We start from the raw sequence: 19213 nt of genomic DNA on the forward strand, positions 1-19213 counted from the left end.
TGCTCTTCTTCTCCCTTATCTCCTCGCCATAACGCCACTGACTTGTGAGTTTTGCACTTTCTCGGAATACTAGCTAAAACAGGATACTTCCAGGTCCATGCACTGAAAATCGTGGTTGTCGCATTGCCGAGTGTAACACGATCGATACAATCCGCCGGTGGCCCTGGCTTTACCTTCTATGTGGTCAGCACGCAAGAAGCCGACCGCTTGGCATGATAGGCACTTTGGAAATAATTCAGTCGCAAAGTACCTCCGCGGTTCCTCGAGCTAAAGCCTCCTCGCCAAGGACCGCCACATCCAATGATCTGGTGTCCCTCTGGGCCCAAGTGTTGATTCCGATTCCCTTGGCGCACGCTGCCCGCTTGGCCGGCAGGGAACAGTGCAACCATACGTCTTGGCTCTATTGATTATTGAACCTGTCAGCGATAAACGAAAACGGGTAGCTCTATGAGTGGCGAGTGGGATAGCAAAGGCTTGGGGGACTGACTGGGTTGCACATAAGAGGTCTTGATATCTATCGCAACTGCAGGTGAGGCTTGTCCCCATCTACATCTGGACTTCAAAGTTCAGGTGAGCTTTTGGAAATTCAGCGGGGTATTTCAACCTCTGTTTAAAACGATCTACTTCATCTTTTCTGGTATCTGTCTTTGTGTTGGTCTCGTTGCATACGCTTTGACCTGGCACCTGTATGGGTAGGTGACACTGGAGATTAGTAGTCAGCCCACCAGAGTCAGATAAACCACCAGACCAATTGCCATCGTCCAGCATGCAGGGTTCAGGCTCTGTTTGATTTGGGGCCCAGACCGCTGATAGTGGCTAGCGTTCTTGGATTGCACTAGGGACGATGAACGGTTGAGGCGAGAGAGCCCGGGGTAGGGAGCAAGTTTGCGTTACGCTTATTGGAGACATGCACTGGAATGGAATCCATTCAAAGGAAAAGCGAGAATAAGCCGATAATTCCCTATCGACTGGGGCAAGCTTATCATTTTTCTGAGTTTTGTGGCGAGTCAGCTTCGCGATTACGCTTCGCATTCCCCTCCAACCCGTATAGAACGTCCTCTGACATGCCCGGAATGACCATATCGAACGTCTCCTGGATCACGGTGTACTGGTAATATCCACACCGGGCAATGGGCTTAGTCTTTCGAACATCGAGGATCCCGTCGGTCAGGACCTCGTCCTTGATATGCACGGCGATCACCCGGCCGATCACTACATCCACTGTGCCCATGGGTGGATTTCCGGGTAGTCGCACGGTCGAATGGTACTCGCACTCGAACTTGACCGGAGACTCTTCGATCATTGGTACATCCATCAGTGTTGCCGGTTCCTTGGTCACTTTGGCGCGCTCGAACTCATCCACTCCGTAGGGAACCTGCTCGGCGGAGATGTTGACTGCATCGCGCAAGTCCCAGGTTGCGAGATTCCAGACAAACCGCCCAGTCTGCTCGGCATTGACGACGGTATCTTTGCGCGTGCCATTGACTGTCTGGTTCGACGAGAACATCACGTATGGCGGATCAAAAGTGAGGTTATTGAACTGCGAATATGGAGCCAGATTGGCTTGGCCCTCCTTATTCTTGGTGGAGATCCATCCGATCGGCCGAGGCACCACACACGCCTGCTCAAGGTCAGAGGGAGGAAATGCTCTTTTACCGAATCTGTCTTACTTGCCTTGAATGGATCGTGGGGAAGATTGTGCTCGGTCACGCCTGGTTGGTAGAACATGTTGGGGTGGCTTTTCTCCGAGGGGGAGAATGCCCGCCGTCCTATTTTATACCACCCCGCAGTCGGTGAATATGCCGACGCTCTTTGTACCCTACGAACGTGTGCCGAGGACCGCTCCAGCCGACGCTGATCTTGCCACCTCTGTGATTGCTGTAGGCACGTCTTGAGGGGTTCTGAAAATCGACGATCTCGTCGAGTGCTCCACATGGGGACCCGCTATTTCGTACATCTCGGGGAGTTCGGTGGCTCGGGAATCTCGGGACTCGGTGACCAGTCGCACGTCTCCGACTTGTGCGGCACCCCGAGTCTCGATATCCTGGATGAACCCTTCTGGACGATTCCTTGATTGGAGTGGGTGGCGGGTCCGAGATGCCCCTGTTCAACAGGCTTCTCGGGATATTTAATGGCGGCGATCGGCCACTTCGAAAAGAGCATCAAACACGGTCTTCGCGCTCTATATACAATACTACCCCCCGCGTTCTACCAGTGACCCCATCCAAACTCCAACACAATGGCCACAATTCACCCCGACCTATGCTTTCGATCCTTCGTCGAAGCCTTGAAAACAGATGACGATTTGGTCGAGATCAATGACCCTATTGACCCCAACCTCGAAGCGGCCGCCATCACTCGCCGTGTCTGCGAAACAGACGACAAGGCACCGCTCTTCAACAATGTCATTGGCATGCAACACGGTCTGTTCCGCATCCTCGGTGCACCTGGATCTCTGCGCAAGTCCTCCAAGGATCGCTATGGCCGCCTCGCGCGCCATCTGGCTTTGCCACCCACTGCTTCCATGCGTGATATTCTCGACAAGATGCTGTCTGCTAGCACGATGGCCCCGATCCCCCCTCAGATTGTTTCCACCGGTCCTTGCAAAGAGAACAGCCTCGATGAAAACCAAATCGATCTGACCAAACTTCCTGCACCCATGATCCACCAAGCCGATGGCGGCAAGTACATACAGACGTACGGCATGCACATTATCCAATCGCCCGACGGCTCGTGGACAAACTGGTCTATTGCTCGAGCTATGGTGTCCGACGATAAGCACCTAACGGGATTGGTTATCGAACCACAGCATATCTGGCAAATTCACCAGATGTGGAAGAAAGAAGGCCGGGATGTGCCATGGGCTTTGGCTTTTGGCGTTCCCCCCGCTGCCATCATGGCTTCCAGTATGCCTATTCCGGATGGGGTGACGGAAGCTGGCTATGTGGGCGCCATGACTGGGTCGGCTCTCGAGCTTGTGAAGTGTGACACTAATAATCTCTATGTACCTGCCACCTCTGAGATTGTTTTTGAGGGAACGCTTTCCATTGCCGAGAAAGGACCCGAAGGTCCCTTTGGTGAAATGCATGGCTACGTCTTTCCTGGAGATACCCATCTATGCCCCAAATACAAGGTCAACCGCATCACCTACCGCAACAACCCGATCCTGCCCATGTCATCCTGCGGACGCCTGACGGACGAAACTGTAAGTTTTTTTTTCTTCTCGGTAATCATATGACCTCCGCTAATATCTACTCTTAGCATACTATGATTGGTGCCCTGGCTGCCGCTGAGATTCGCAAGATCTGCCAGCAAAGTGGCCTCCCTGTCACTGACGCTTTCTCGCCTTTTGAGTCGCAAGTGACCTGGGTAGCGTTGAAGATCGACACTGCTCGACTGCGCGAAATGAAGATTACCTCGCGCGAGTTCTCCAAGCAGGTCGGGGATTTAATCTTCAATCACAAGGCGGGATATACAATTCACCGGCTAGTACTCGTCGGCGACGACATTGACGTCTATAATGGCCGAGATGTCATGTGGGCCTTCTCGACTCGCTGCCGCCCGAACCTTGATGAGACCTTCTTTGAGGATGTGCGTGGATTCCCGCTTATTCCGTACATGTCCCATGGAAATGGATCACCTACTATGGGTGGTAAAGTCGTTTCAGATGCCTTACTTCCAAGTGAGTATACCACGGGTCGCGATTGGCAAGCCGCCGATTTTGAGCATTCGTATCCAGAGGAGCTGAAGAGGAAGGTATTGGGTAACTGGATTCGGATGGGCTTCCGGGAGGAATGAATGTATGATTCTTCCTCCCTTTGATCATGCCTTGCATGTTGCGTAGACGCGATAGAAATAGTACAATGATGGACTTGATGTTTTCGGGACTTCCATGTCTATGCAAAATATATAGACTTACCTCAACGTCTTAATTCGTTGCCTAAGAATCCAAACTTCTCCCGATCGGCCCTGTCCACTCCAACAATGCAAAGTATTTCTTCTAGCGTACGCCCTACAATCATTTCATCCTTTCGTTGGCGAACACTCCCTTTGGTCCGTGCTTTTTCTCTTTTTCTCTTCAACGCGTAGTCACCTGACCGTGAGCGGACGAGAATCATCGGCGGCGGGGATGTTCCTTATTCGTTGCGACAAGCAACAAATCATCTCGAGATCGTCGAACTGGAGACGCCCCTTGATGTATCTCAGATCACCGACGAAGACTCTTGCTCGATAATCGACGCGGAGCAGTCAGTCCGACCGTGCCGCCGCGTCGGACCCTCGGCAATCATGAGCGCTGTCAGTCAAGACGAAGCGGATCGGGTTCTACGACTAAAAAGCCGAGAAAGAGAAGCCCACGCGTGCTATCCATGTCGGAAGCGAAAGGTCAAATGCGACGGAAATCGTCCATGCCGGACCTGTCAAAAGCGCAAGCATCCCCAGATCTGTTCTTACGATCTTGCGGCACATCCACGGCGCAGATCGGCATCTCACCAGGGTGCGAATCGCTCGGCGTCACCGCAAGCCGTAGCAGGCAGGACCCAAGAGACCGCAAACCGGGTTGATGAAAGCTCCAAAGACTATGTATATTCTGGCGACAATTCGGTCGTTTCCATCCTCCGCCTACGCGCGTCGGATGCTAATGATTCGATGGCTCGCGAGGTTGGGTCTGTTCTGGGTCTCCAAAATACCTTTAAGAGTTATCCATTCATGGATATCAAAACCCCCGAGGAGAAATGGAGATCTTTGCTAGGTATTTTGCCGCAGAGAACCGAAGTCTTGAAGTAAGTTAAGCAATTGCATGGTAATCCTGCGCCCCATGTCTGACGAACTCAGATTCTTTCACTATTATCGCATCACAGCCTACCCATTCAATCCAATTCTCAATGATATGGATCGGTTTGAGTCTGATTTGTGCACCTATCTCAATGCCCATGCAACGAGCCATTTGTGGGACCCAGAGAAGGTCAGTGATCGATGGGCAACCGACAAGTCCATTGGCCATATCAGTCTCCTCCTGGCCACATTGGCAGCAGGGGCCCATTACTCTGATATTGAGTACCCCCAGCGCCTGGAATACTCCTTAGACTTTGGTATGGCTAAAGCGAGCGTCTCGACCGGAACGTATAACTGACAATATCTTAGCCCGTCGGTCCTTCCATGCCCTTCGTCTAGCCAATTTTCTCTTCCGGCCATCACTGGACATCGTACAGGCACTTCTAATACTGGGCAACACTTTGCAGAATATGGGCCAGTCCGATGCTGCATGGGCATTGCTTGGCACTACCATCAGACTGGCCCAAACCATGGGCCTGCACACCAAAAGTAGCACCGTCCATTGGCCTGATTATGTGCGGAGCAAAGCGAAGAGTCTATGGTATGTTGTCCTTGACATGAAATCTCATCCATGGTCATCTATCATACTGTAAATCGCGCTCTGACCTCTGGCTTACAGGTCAACGATTGTTTGGCAAGATAGCCTTCTTTGTCTTTGTTACGACCGACCCCCAATTGTATCCGTAGCAGGATGGCCCCTTGATATCTCTTCTTTGGAAAGACAAGACCTATCATACGCCGAAGTCATGCATTCCATCTGTCGGCTTGGCCTGGACACTATGCGACCCGAGAACCTAGGAGTGGCTGAAGTTGAAAGAGCAATTGAAGGTTTACAGACACTCGATAGTGCTTGCCAACGGGGCCAGCCACACCTTCGGGAACGAGCGAATTGTGCAACATTACAACAACATCTGGAGCATCTGGCTTTGAGGATGCATGCATCGTTCTGTGTATCTGTGTTATGCCGACCAGCCATGAAGCAGTCACCACCGCAGCCATTCTTACTTCAAGCCGATATACTGCGGGCACGCGCCAAGGGAAGTCTCACGGAAGCCTCTAAAGCTTTTCTTGACTTTCACTCACTTAGTGTGGTGCCGTTACGAACTTGGTCGATGGTGCATACTGTTCTCAGCTCCACGCTGTTGTTGTGCATTTGGGAAGAGACGCGCAACGATTCCGAATGTCGTTATTTACAACAGAGAGTTATGGATGTTTTCTCGTCTTCTGATTCAAGGACAGGCGAGGAGGGAGCTTCCATGTCAGATAGTGACAGTCAATGGCTATCTGCTCGCCACATTCGAGCTCTCGTCACCCTGCGAAGTGCCTTGGATCGAGAAGGGGCCTTGGCAACTACCGAGGATGATAATTTGACCGACATAGGGCTCAATATGCCGGCGTCATTTGGGACTGGGTGGGTTCTTCGCCAGATTGTGCAAGCAATGCTAACGTTGAAAAATCCCAGCAATCCTGATGGCTATGTTGATATGATGAATCCTCTGGATATATCTCCCATCTCATTCCTTGACTCCATCATGAACGGTATATCCGAAACAGTGGCCATTTACTCAAGCACTCACTTACACATATGCATTCAATAGTGCCTCTATTCGACTTCACGCAAGAAAACGGCTTTTTGTAGAGCCAATTCCCTAATTATCTACCTGGAACACCCAGCACACTCAAGAAGCACTTCAATGCCCGACTGTCGAACACTTGCATCTAAGTCTACACAGGTGAGCGAATCCACATTGCTCAAATAGTGCGTCTTGAATTGAGTACCTCGCCACTCCACCAAAAATTGTTTGGGATGGGCTCCACTCTTGCTCCGAACGAGCCGAGACGAGAAATCCCGGGTGGCTTCGCACGTCTCGGCTTTGGATGCGGAGAGCTCGGCGTCGGCATCGGTTTCTTCGGTGACTTCGGAGCTTCGGAAAATCTACCTAGGACTGACATTGCGCCAGTACGAAGGCGTTTCCCTGTTTCGCGGGGTATATTTTGGATTTGGGATCTTGCCACAGTTTCGTATTTAAAGGCAGGTGCCAGGCCGAGAGTTCATCCTGTCCAACGCCATCTCCACATTACTACCTCAAAAAGGTCTTCCATAGCCGGCCAAGTATCGTTGACAAGAGACTCATACATCCTCATCGCCGTCTCAATTTCCGATGCTTTCTCTTCTTTCGGGCACTCATACCCCTCAGTCATCTCGTGCCTCGCCCGGTGGAAGCCCAGCGGAGACAACAATGCCGATTGAACAGCATGCTTCTGCACACCAGCCGTCGGCGCCCCGACGCAAGCGCATTGTCGTAGCGATGACGGGTGCAACGGGCGCCATTCTGGGGATCAAAGCCTTGATTGCCCTGCGACGGCTCAATGTCGAAACCCACCTGGTGATGAGCAAGTGGGCCGAGGCAACCATCAAGTATGAAACCGACTACCACCCGTCCAACGTGAAAGCACTGGCGGATCAAGTCCACAATATCAACGACATGGCGGCGCCGATATCTAGTGGCTCTTTCCGAGCGGATGGTATGATCGTTGTGCCTTGCAGCATGAAAACCCTTGCCGCCATCCACAGCGGGTTTTGCGACGACCTTATCTCTCGAAGTGCCGACGTCATGCTCAAAGAGCGCCGAAAGCTCGTGCTTGTGGCCCGAGAAACACCACTAAGTGATATTCATCTGCGAAACATGCTGGAAGTATCCCGCGCTGGCGCCATTATATTCCCTCCCGTGCCCGCCTACTATATCCGAGCGGCCTCGGTGGACGATTTGGTCGATCAAAGTGTGGGCCGGATGCTAGACCTGTTCGATTTGGACACGGGCGACTTTTCGCGATGGGAGGGCTGGAGTCATGGGGAGAAGTAAATCATCACAGAGGACGGGGTTATGCATGGCGTATTGATGTTTTGCATCTGAGCGGCGCTCTCGGCTTGAATCGATTGGAATTCATTGTGCGCTATACGATGAGAGTCTTGACAGGCTCTAGAGGGCAGAGTCACCTAATTCTTGTACATATGCGAGTGACTCAATGTGATATTTATTATGCGGCGAAATCCTTGATGAAAACATGAAAACAGGTCGAAGTTGCATGGAATACAAATGCGATAACCACGGTAAGAGGATACGGATACCTCGAGATACATGTAGTCCATCGCCCAGCCTGGACCTCCCCCAGTCGCTGTTTAACCTCCAAATCTATGATTGCACGTTGGGCGTTCTCACGCCGAACTCGGCCAGGAACCGCAAGGGATGTCTCCAGTGGGAATCCACTTCACAACTCCCATCTCCCATGCACTCTTTTCGCTCCGGCAGTGGTCCTGGATATCGAGGCGACAAACAACTATCAGGCTGGCTTTTGCATTCCGACAATGTGATGGTGATGGCACAGTACTCAAATCTTCAGTACAGGTGGAGAGGCATCACACTTTCTCCGATACGCCCAGAGCCATTGGCGTCGTCACACATTCCACGATCTGCAAGCGAGATCCTCCCTTGATTCTCAATCAGCTCACTGCAACAGAATTACGGCTGGCTGACCGGATTGTCGTGCTAGGACAATTTCCACAAGGGAACAATGGGATCCGGAGTCATGTCGGGCTGTGCTCAAGGTGACACGCTTGCTCTCATCCTAGAGGAAGATGATCAACTCCGACTATGTGAATGTGTCAGGCATGGCTGATTCCTTGTGTGAGATTCAGAAGCTTACTCGATTGGTGCCAAACGAGCCCTTTGACTAAATAAACATCCTTGTCGAGTCGGAACACGGCTCGACCGTGTTTATTACTTCGCAGCGTGACCGGTCTCAAATCAACGACGGAGTCCGATGGTACTGGTTCGGCCTCAAAACGCTGGGCCTTGCTCATTCCTCTAGCAGAGACCCTGGATACCATTTGTCTTGGTGGTCGAATACCTGGGAAGAATTTAACCCAGCCCCTTTGCCGCATCTGCAGCCCTTCCAGGTCGAACGACAAGGCTCCAGGGTCACTTTGACTTTGTTTTGGCTCTGAGACGCGCTTCCTGGGCACAGCAATGCCTTCCTTGCGATTCCTGGCGCTATTGGTAACCGTGCCGAGAGTCTTCGCTTCCCCTGCTCCTTTCAAGAGGGCAAATGTACCCACCGTGACCATATCCCAGCCCGAAGCCACCATCGTTGGCTCGGCTTCAAACGATGTCGAAAACTTCAATGCAATTCCCTTCGCCTTGCCGCCAACCGGACCGCTGCGATTGAAGCCGCCACAGCCGCTCAATGCCTCCTTGGGCACCGTGCAAGCAACCGGGGCAGCCAAGTCATGTCCGCAGTTCTACTTCTCCACCGACACCAGTGGCCATCCCACCTCAATTCTGGGCGAATTGGCTAATATTCCGCTCTTCCAGACGATCACGAATGCCGGTGAAGATTGTTTGAATCTCAATGTCTGGCGCCCAGCTGGGACTCAAGCCGGCACAGGCTTGCCGGTTCTGGTATGGATTTTTGGTGGCGGGTTCGAAATGGGATCAACTGGGACATACAATGGGTCCAGTATCGTGGCATCCTCCAACAGGCTGGATATGCCGGTGATCTTTGTGGAGATGAACTATCGTGTGGGAGGTTTCGGGTTTATGCCAGGATCAGAGATCCTTCAAGACGGATCTGCCAATCTGGGTCTTCTGGACCAGCGTCGCGCTCTGGAATGGGTTGCCGACAATATCGAAGCGTTCGGGGGCGATCCGTCCAAGGTGACGATCTGGGGTGTCTCTGCTGGTTCCATCTCTGTCTTCGATCAAATGGCCATGTACGATGGCAATCACACCTACAACGGCTCTCCACTTTTCAAAGGCGCAATTATGGACTCCGGAACGCTTTCAGCCGCTGACCCTGTTGATGGCGTCAAGGGCCAAAAGGTCTTTGACACCGTGGTGAAGTCGGCTGGCTGTCACGATGCCGCCGACTCTCTGGAGTGTCTACGTGGACTGGATTACACCTCCTTTCTAAATGCTGCCAACTCCGTCCCGGGGGCTTTGTCTTACAACTCCGTAGCATTGTCCTATGTGCCTCGTCCCGATGGAACCGTCTTGACAGATTCACCCGAAAGGCTGGCTGGCGAAGGGAAATATGCCTCCGTGCCTTTCATTACCGGCGATCAAGAAGATGAAGGGACTATCTTTGCTCTCACCCAAAGCAACATTACTACAACCTCACAAATCGTGGACTATCTACAGAACTTGTTCTTCATCGATGCCTCCCGACAGCAAATTGAGGGCCTCGTTGCAACTTACCCCGACTCTGCAGCCGATGGCTCTCCCTTTCGGACTGGCGTCCTCAACAATTGGTACCCCCAGTATAAGCGGCTGGCAGCGTTGTTGGGAGACTTGAGCTTCACTATCGCCCGCCGGATCTTCCTCAAGCTTGCTATTCAAGTAAAGCCGAGTGTGCCTTTTTGGTCCTATTTATCTTCCTACGACCATGGCACTCCGATTATTGGAACATTCCACGGGTCAGAAGTTCTACAACTCTTCAACGGCATCCTGCCAAACTATGCCTCAAAATCAATCCATTCATACTATTTGTCATTTGTCTATTATCAAGATCCCAATTCCCGGGCAACTAATTACATGCATTGGCCGCAGTGGAGCAAGAACGAGAGTCTGATGAATTTCTTCAACGATCATGGGGCTCTTCTTGCAGATGACTTTCGCAACGACACCTATGATTTTCTTATGAAAAATATACAGTCATTTCATCTTTAACGGGGGACAAACTAATGGGCTCGAGACGATGGGTCTTTGAGATCAGACGTCGCATTCCTATCTTTAACTCATCACGGTAGTATAATAAAAAGTGGATATTTGATAATGTAACCAGCGGAACGTATCCACACATTTCACAGGCAGGCTGCACTGAAAAGCCTCAACGCCACGTTGCCATCACAGTAGCTGTTGTCCCAGAGCAACCTGTTGGAACCGTGTATGACCGGTTCGGATCACCTTCCCACTCCACCGAGGACGAACCGTCCGTTTTCTTGATGAATTTATACTCGAAGAAGGTCCCAATGGGAATAGTCACCTCCACATACCACAGCGGATTAGACGAGGTATATTCATTTGCAGATAGAGCAACAGCATCATCCGTATTCCAATTGCCGAGCTCGCCGATCGAACCTGAGATATACATGTTCTCACCGTAAGATGTTGTGACCATCTCCTTAAACAGCACTGGCAGTACCGTGGCCTGGGCACAAGAGCTGGTGGAGACTGTGGATGAAGTGGTCGCTATGGATGGGGACCCAGAGCTGGTGGTAGTCGTAGAATTCGATGAGCCACAGAGCCCACTGGTCCTCACAGAGGAAGCTAGCATGAAGACTCGAGGTAGACCCGATGCCATTGATACGGCAATATCTCCGCTAGAGTCCACCGTGACAGGTGTACAGGTGTACACCTCCATGAGTTCAGTGCCAGAGGAGTACCCACTGCCGCTCAGTGACAAAGTATGTGAGCTGCCAGAAGAGCCATAGTTGGACAAGACAGTAATGACCTGGGATCCACTTGAGCCTTTTTTCATGGCAATGGTGTGGCTGTCTTGATAGAACGGAGCGTTCTACAAATATGAATCAGTCATGTATATTGACACTGTGTCACGAGAACGCACATTGGAAGTGACATAAGACGAATCTGAAGAGATTGCGAGACTTCGAATCTTGTTTGTGGCAGTAATGTACTCGTACAACTCCGCAGTGGTAGAGTATCCCGAGAGCCAAGTTGCTTCGCGATTGTCCGGATCATTACCTCCATTATAATGTTGTTCTTGGCCGGCATAGATGATTGGAATACCGTCGGAGAGAAAGACAAATGAGATCACATTCTTGGCCTGAGAATAGTCTTCCGTATAGCTGAGAGAGGGGAGTTAGCTTGGCGTGTTCAGCGACGCAAAGGAATACTAGCGACATACTAGGCGAACCGCGGATTGTCGTGATTCTCAATGAAATTTCCCAGCAGGGTCGGTTCGGCACAGTTGGATGCGACTGAGTTGATCATATTGTACAAGTTGTTGATACTGCCACTGGAGGATTCAAACGCATATAGCAACTGATAGTAACTGAATACTGTTAGTCGACCTCCTCGCAAGCTCGGGTGCGTTCTTACACTGGGTAGTTCAAAAGCCCATCTAGATAATCCTGATAGGGGCACGTGTAAGCTGGATCCCCGTCTAAAACTTCGCCAACGCAGTAAACACCAGCAGCGTTATTGTACCCCGGCCAGAAGGACTGCTGAACATGCTTAACGGTATCAATGCGCAGCCCATCGACTGAATAGACGAGTGTCAGCAATTCACTGGACATGGAAGAGGAAAACTGCACGACCGAGACGCGTACTGGAGTAATTCGAGATCAGATCGGCCACCCAGTCGTACCAAATGGTCTGCACTGAGGTCAGCTCGGTGTTCAGATCGGGTAAGGAGACCGTGGTGTCTCCCAGCCAACAGTCCTCGACATTGGTCTGGTTATCATAGTTGCTAATTGAACAATACGAATGAAAGTAGGATGAAGAGTCGAAGGGATTGAAAACACTGTAATTGACCGTGTCTCCAGCACCATCATAGCCCTGTATTGTTGTGAGCCTCGATTCAAGCCAGTAGCTTCAAGAAAATTGTACCAAATGATTCGCCACTACGTCGACCATGAGATACATGCCTCGATCATGTAGAGCTCGCGAGAGGGCCAGAAGGTCATCAGCCGTGCCGTAGTTAGTGTTTACATCGTATCTGCTGTCATTAGACGGTAGGTCCATCGGCTTCAGTCGCCCTTACATTTTTTGTTGCCAGTATCCATGGTAGGCTTCACCATCTTCCGTATCTTGCGGTAGCTGCTCGGTGACGGGCGAGATCCAAATGGCCGTAAATCCCATGCCTTGGATGTAGTCTAGCTGGGAAGCGTCGGCTTTGAAATCTTGAAGATGAACGAAAAATACGTACGTGATTGACGATTCCTTGCCAGCTACCGCCGCAATAGACCTAGTTTCATCAACTGATTGTCCATTTGCTGCAATGATCATACGGCGTACCCGGTCACTGACGTCGCATGCGGCGGTCGTGGAGTTATCAGTGCGACCAAACCGGTCCGTCAAAAGAAAGTAGATGGACTGGCTGCGCCATTCTGCGGGTGTCAGACCTGCAATGGTGTCTGCCAGATATATCATTGCTGTTAACGCAAATAGCTTGACTTCCGCCATGATGGATGTGGAGTTGATTGTACAAGATTGTTGATGAGTGATATTGATGCTGAATTTGCCGAAGGTTGCAGCCAGGAGAGCGAGTTTATACCTTCTTCACATGCTGCGAGGCCCTGTGGCTGTAGCAGCCAGCTCTTCTCCACGGAGATCTGTCGGGGCCAAGAGCCAATCGCTTAACCCCCTTAGTGCAACCTCAGAGAGTTTTTTGAATACTTCGAGGATGCACGTCGCTGTCAACTTCTATTTCGCTGTCCTGCGCGACTAGAAAAGGAAGGGATACCGGTCGGAAAAGCGAACTATACCTCAAGTGTCTGCACTAGCAGACAACGCCAGGTTTCAACCAGTAGATCCTCCGACGCCCTTGGTGGATCGAGATTCTTCACGGCTCTGTTGACCATGGATGAGAGCTGGGCGTTTCTCATTCATATCAAGGTCACATCGGCCAAAACGCCAACGACGCCTCTGCTGTAGGCGAAGCCGAAGCTACCAGGGACGGAGCTGAGCGACGCCGATGATTGGTGACCGCAACTTCAGATGGTCCGAGGCTAATGGCAGGATGAGCAGGGAACGGGAATTCGGCAGTGGAGATGGCGAGGGCTGTGTCCTGCGTCTTGATCCGCCAGAGGGGGCGATGCGGAGCGGGGAGAGATCGACAGGTCCGGGGACTCCAGGCAGGCGATGAGGTTGTTGTCGGTAGGATGTGGATGATATGCCAGACTCGCGTCGATCCGCCAGTAAATCTCCGCCAGGATTACTCGTGGCGCTCGAACCAATGCGACGTTGCGTCCACGAAGGCATCCGCGGCGGTATTGGAGAGGGGGAAGAGAAAAGAAAAAAGGCAGAGCGCATCGATCTCCGCTTCGCTGCGTCTTTTCCAAACCCCCGCAGGCTGTCCGACAGGGCGTAGTGATATCCCGATGCAATTTCCAACCCAACCGAAGTGAGGTTCATCAACGTGGTCTGCAGTGCCATAAAAGGGCGCGGATTTCCCTGTTTTGGCCAGAGGCTCGACATCTTCGCATCCCCCCTTTTGAGTCATGGCTCCTCGTCTTTGGACTGCGCTGTGCGCGTATTTGACCTTGAAGCAGGCCGTTGTGGCTGCATCATCACCACCACAGCTCCTTGCGCGTGCCACGACAAGCCTGGAAAGCTGGCTGGCATCGGAGACACCGGTGGCAAGGCAGGGAATTCTCGACAATATTGGCTCGTCCGGGGCCTATGCCCAGAGTGCGGATTCGGGCGTTGTGATTGCCAGTCCGAGTACCGACGACCCCGACTGTAAGGGATCCCCAACATGCAAGGGATAAGCGTGAGACACTGATGCTGTTGGTAGACTATTACACCTGGACGCGAGACTCGGCGTTAACCTTGAAGGTCCTGATCGATCTGTTCAAGAACGGAGACAGTGATTTGCTCGGGGTGATCGAGGAGTATATCGACGCCCAGGCGCATATCCAGACGGTCTCCAACCCATCGGGGAGTCTTTCGACTGGTGGACTGGGAGAGCCCAAATTCAATGTCGATGAAACAGCCTTCACGGGCTCGTGGGGTCGTCCTCAGCGGGATGGACCTGCACTGCGTGCGACGGCGTTGATTGCCTTTGGTCAGTGGCTGATTGTAAGTCGGATGGGCTCCATACCTGGAGGAATGAGATGATGGATGATGGATGTTGGATGATGGTGCTGACACAACATCCCCCAGGACAATGGCTACACAACCCAGGCAACGGAGATTGTCTGGCCGATTGTGCGCAACGACCTTTCCTACGTCGCACAGTACTGGAACAACACTGGCTATGGTAGGTCAATGCTCTCCTTCCATATGGTTGGGTCAACATTGCTTACCATCCAACGCCAGATCTCTGGGAAGAGGTGAGCGGCTCGTCCTTCTTTACCATTGCTGCGCAGCATCGCGCCCTGGTGGAAGGCAGCACCTTTGCTAGCCTGGTGGGCTCCTCCTGCCCGTACTGCGACTCCCAGGCTCCGCAGGTTCTTTGCTTCCTGCAGTCCTTTTGGACGGGATCGTACACGTTGGCCAACTTTGGCAGCAGTCGCACCGGCAAGGACGCCAATACGCTGCTGGGCACGATCCACACCTTTGATCCAGACGCGGGCTGCGATGACACGACCTTCCAGCCGTGCTCTGCTCGAGCGCTGGCGAATCACAAAGTCGTCACGGACTCGTTCCGTTCAATCTACACTCTCAACTCAGGCATCTCGGAGGGTGTGGCCGTTGCGGTCGGTCGCTATCCGGAAGACACATACTATAATGGTAATCCATGGTATCTGTGCACCTTGGCCGCTGCGGAGCTATTGTACGATGCTTTGTATCAGTGGAATCGCATTGGATCCTTGACCATCACGAGTGTATCCTTGGCCTTTTTCCAGGATCTCTACAGCCCGGCCGCCACAGGCACGTATTCATCATCCAGTGCAGCTTACTCTTCCATCGTGAGTGCAGTCAAGACGTACGCCGATGGATATGTGAGCATTGTGGTAAGCGGCTGTCTGTTTTCAATGCCATCATTAAGACCAAAAGAAGAAGCTAACAAGTGGTCGATAATATAGGATAAACATGCCATGAATAACGGCTCTCTGTCGGAACAATACTCCAAGTCTGATGGCACTCAGCTGTCGGCGCGCGACTTGACCTGGTCCTACGCTGCTCTTTTGACTGCGAACATGCGCCGCAACTCCGTTGTCCCTGCTGGCTGGGGCGAAACCTCGGCCAGCAGTGTGCCTGCAACCTGCAAATCGACGTCAACGACCGGGACCTACAGCACTGCGACCAACACCAACTGGCCCAGTACGCTAACTAGCGGATCGGGTTCCGCTATCACCACGACCAGTACTGGGGCTAGCACCACAACCGAGACGACGACTCTGACCTCGACCTCTTGCACTACGCCCACCGCGGTAGCTGTCACGTTTGATGTGATCGCAACTACTGTCTACGGGGAGACCATCAAGCTGGCAGGTTCCATCTCCGAGCTGGGCGACTGGGATACGGATGATGCGGTTGCGCTAAGCGCGGCCGACTATACTGATAGCGACCATCTATGGTTCGTGACGGTTACTCTACCCGCAGGGACCAGCTTTGAGTACAAGTACATCCGGGTGGAGAGTGATGGAACCATCGAGTGGGAGAGCGATCCTAACCGTTCGTACACGGTGCCGGCGGCCTGCTCGACCACTACTGTGACTGAAAGTGATACTTGGCGATGAGAAGTAGGATGACGGTATTTTCCCACGACATTCACCTCGGCAGAAGGGTGGAATGGACCGAGTGGGAAAGACGATGGCCAAATACATGACTGCCGTAGCTTCTCGGCTTGGTGGCTTATGCCCCCCATTGGATGAAGTGATCAAAGGAAAGGGCACATTGGTCAAGTCTTTTGAAATTCTAAACAGGTTTTGTGTAAATGTCAGTGCTCTATGTTAATGGATATATCCAACTCTTGATACAAAAGTATGGAGAGCGGAATAAAAGGTCACCGACAAGGGCATTTGCCATCTTTTCTACAGTCGATGATGCCGGATGAACAAGCCCGTGAATGAGGCAACGAGAGAGCACACGAGCGATACAACTGATGAGGATTAGCCTGCGGTCACGGCTTCTGATGGAAGGGGAGGATCACTCACGATACGTATGCTTGAGGCCCGATAGGTAGCAGTCGACCACGATCTCACGCAGGCGACCGCTCAAGTGGGCAATGTAGTTGGTGTCGGCCATGGCGCGTTTGATGACCTGTGGAAATTAGTTGAGCTGACTGGAGCAATATAAGAAGAATACACACTCACCATTTCCGAGCCAGGCCCGCGAAGGTTGCGCTGAAGCTGGCGGTGGAACTCCATGCCAAGGACGGAGTTGGATGTCGTCACACCAGCGGTCATTGCGAAGCTGACCAAGAGCATGTACCCAGCAGTCGCCATAGCCACTTCCTCCGGTGGTAGCAGAGAAGTCATCGCCACGAATGCGGACGCCGATGCAAGTCCGGTGCCAAGCCCCCCTGGCATAATATACAGGGACTCCCAAAGCCCCGTATGGCCATTCCAACGAAGGTAGAGCAGGGTGTGTGTTATGGACGCAATCAAACCGGCCAGAATGAGTAGGATCTTGTAGTATCCCGTCTTTCGGATGAAACCGCCTGCTAGCAGACCACCCATGGTGTTGCCAATTACGGCAGGAACTAGATGAGCGCCGGCGACTGTGGTCGACGCCTGCTGAGTGACTTGAAAGTAGAGCGGCACTGAGAACATCAGGGCAAGCTGCGCGGTGATCTGCAGCAGTCCGATGAGATAACTGGTGGCCACGTTGGGTCTTCGCAGAATGTGCAAGTTGAAGATGGGTTCGCGAGCAACGTATGTCTCGACCAGCACGAATGCGATTAGTAGCGACAGACCACCGCCAGCCGTCACGCCCGTCACCCACGACCGCCATGGGAATGACTTGCCGCCCTGGTCCAACAGACCGGTGAGAGCAATTATCGCCGTCCCGAGCAGGAACGTTCCCAAAAAATCAACCTGTTCCAGTTTCGACTTGCCTGACTTCGACGCGTCGGTGGTTGTATTCTGCTCGACCTGGAGCTTGAGCGTTACCAGGATCGCAGCCAAAGCTACGGCTGGCGCCTGGAGCAGAAATAGCCTGGGGGAAGATCGGTTAGCAGTGAGGATGACTTCCATCGGATCACGGCCTTGACCTACCAGCGCCATCCGATCGTATCGCTCAGCCATCCGCCAAGGGGACCCCCGATACTACGACCCAGTGTCATGGAAATGTTGACGTAGGCCCGCCAGGTGGCCACCTCACGCCGAGGCACGATGTCCGTGATGAGCACGGAGCTGATGGTCATCGTTCCAGCGCCACCCATTCCGCTGATGGCTCGGCCGAGGATGATCACCCACATCTGCGAGCCAATGCCGCTGCGAGCAACAAATGAGTGGCATGTCCGAATGGAATGGAACGGAGACAGACGCTGCACATACCAGACAATACATCCCACCGCGAACAGAAAGTAGGAAATCAACAACAGTGGCTTGCGACCGTAGATATCGCTGAGTTTTCCATACTAACGGCCCATCCGCAGTCAGTGTCGATCTCCACCGAGGTCTCCCAGTCTCGCTCATCTCACTCTGGCGGCACTCACCATGGGCTGCGCAGCGCAGAGACCCAACGTATACCCGGTCGACAGCCAACTCGCGTCGCGCAATCTATTAAATTCCGAGGAGACACGGCCCGCGGCCGCCATCACCAGTGTCGCATCGGCATTGGAGATGAACTCGCCTGGATGGATGACGATGGTTAGTTGGATGGGATGGTTTCGTGGGAAATGGCGTTCTACCGAGCAAAAGCACTGCGATGATGGTCCCCACGCCCGTGAGAGCCTTGACTTTGGGTTCTGCCGTGTCCGACGGTGGAAGCAACGGGCTTTCTTCATCGTGCGAGGTTTGCGTGTTGCGAGCGAGTCGATCGGGCTGTGCAGCCTCGTGCGGCGTGCCGTCTGTGCCATCTAGGTGATTGCCGATCATGGTCGTGCCAATCTTCAAGACTCATCCCCAGGCCTCGACCAACAAATTGAGGAACAATCTAGAAAGAGAGACAAGGTAGAGAGAGAAGGGGAACGGGAGGAAGTAAGGCACCGGGCGGACTCCTGACTGTCGAGACAGGGCATCCTTTGCCGAGTCGCGAGTCTCGACCGGGGGAAATCTGACAAGACATCGCGTTATAGCGCGATTGCAGGCGCCCCGGGTCTGTTGGAGGGGTCCAGGACAGTGAGATTTTCCAGTTAGTATGAAATCACGAAGCTAGCAACGGGGTGAAGCCAATGATGCACGGCCGGCGTGTTCTCATCGCGATCGCGAAGCACGCCATTTCGGGGAAGGCCCACTGGTGTATGCAGGCACATTCGCGAGATCGCGAAGATTGGCTCGGTAGTGGAGGAGTTCAATTATGCCGATCGAGATCATTGCGACTAGGGTTGACTCTCTTCTTTTCTCGCGCTGTACATTGGACTTTTTTTTTTTTTTTAAATTGCCTTGCACGTTGAAGCTCGTGTGAGCATGTCGGGAGTTGTTGATAGATCGGGATTGGGGCCGATCGTCATAGATGGCGCCGATGGCATCATCCAATGCTCCACGCTCCGCAGATGGCCTTCAATTTGATTCGACAGAATATGC

General features: G+C 52.6%; 8 protein-coding genes across 8 annotated transcripts; 5 read left to right on the forward strand and 3 right to left on the reverse strand.

Moving 5' to 3' along the window:
* Positions 1-982: 982 nt before the first annotated feature.
* Positions 983-1728, reverse strand: N7459_003764 (flavin reductase family protein; the record flags this gene model as incomplete). Its single annotated transcript, XM_056942948.1, has 2 exons — positions 983-1621; positions 1675-1728. The coding sequence occupies 2 exons, from the start codon at positions 1726-1728 to the stop codon at positions 983-985; spliced, it is 693 nt and encodes a 230-aa protein (XP_056802831.1).
* A 511-nt stretch (positions 1729-2239) lies between these two features.
* Positions 2240-3798, forward strand: N7459_003765 (UbiD family decarboxylase; the record flags this gene model as incomplete). Its single annotated transcript, XM_056942949.1, has 2 exons — positions 2240-3205; positions 3262-3798. 2 exons carry the CDS (start codon positions 2240-2242, stop codon positions 3796-3798), a joined length of 1503 nt encoding a protein of 500 aa, XP_056802832.1.
* A 1018-nt stretch (positions 3799-4816) lies between these two features.
* N7459_003766 (uncharacterized protein) lies at positions 4817-5131 on the forward strand (the record flags this gene model as incomplete). Its single annotated transcript, XM_056942950.1, has 1 exon — positions 4817-5131. The coding sequence occupies one exon, from the start codon at positions 4817-4819 to the stop codon at positions 5129-5131; it is 315 nt and encodes a 104-aa protein (XP_056802833.1).
* Positions 5132-6995: 1864 nt separating this feature from the next.
* Positions 6996-7697, forward strand: N7459_003767 (UbiX family flavin prenyltransferase; the record flags this gene model as incomplete). The annotated part of the gene is made up of 1 exon (XM_056942951.1): positions 6996-7697. One exon carries the CDS (start codon positions 6996-6998, stop codon positions 7695-7697), a length of 702 nt encoding a protein of 233 aa, XP_056802834.1.
* Positions 7698-8861: 1164 nt separating this feature from the next.
* On the forward strand, positions 8862-10559 carry N7459_003768 (putative extracellular lipase; the record flags this gene model as incomplete). Its single annotated transcript, XM_056942952.1, has 1 exon — positions 8862-10559. One exon carries the CDS (start codon positions 8862-8864, stop codon positions 10557-10559), a length of 1698 nt encoding a protein of 565 aa, XP_056802835.1.
* A 160-nt stretch (positions 10560-10719) lies between these two features.
* Positions 10720-13037, reverse strand: N7459_003769 (putative alpha-amylase; the record flags this gene model as incomplete). Its single annotated transcript, XM_056942953.1, has 7 exons — positions 10720-11406; positions 11458-11698; positions 11758-11904; positions 11952-12114; positions 12182-12410; positions 12462-12570; positions 12616-13037. 7 exons carry the CDS (start codon positions 13035-13037, stop codon positions 10720-10722), a joined length of 1998 nt encoding a protein of 665 aa, XP_056802836.1.
* Positions 13038-14074: 1037 nt separating this feature from the next.
* N7459_003770 (putative glucan 1,4-alpha-glucosidase) lies at positions 14075-16261 on the forward strand (the record flags this gene model as incomplete). Its single annotated transcript, XM_056942954.1, has 5 exons — positions 14075-14315; positions 14371-14654; positions 14739-14835; positions 14895-15532; positions 15605-16261. The coding sequence occupies 5 exons, from the start codon at positions 14075-14077 to the stop codon at positions 16259-16261; spliced, it is 1917 nt and encodes a 638-aa protein (XP_056802837.1).
* A 294-nt stretch (positions 16262-16555) lies between these two features.
* On the reverse strand, positions 16556-18565 carry N7459_003771 (uncharacterized protein; the record flags this gene model as incomplete). Its single annotated transcript, XM_056942955.1, has 7 exons — positions 16556-16623; positions 16679-16784; positions 16838-17681; positions 17741-17959; positions 18023-18105; positions 18184-18320; positions 18379-18565. 7 exons carry the CDS (start codon positions 18563-18565, stop codon positions 16556-16558), a joined length of 1644 nt encoding a protein of 547 aa, XP_056802838.1.
* Positions 18566-19213: the final 648 nt, after the last annotated feature.

This window comes from Penicillium hispanicum (assembly GCF_028827665.1).
Source record: "Penicillium hispanicum strain IBT 35686 chromosome Unknown utg000003l_segment0_segment0, whole genome shotgun sequence".
Taxonomy (NCBI): domain Eukaryota; kingdom Fungi; phylum Ascomycota; class Eurotiomycetes; order Eurotiales; family Aspergillaceae; genus Penicillium; species Penicillium hispanicum.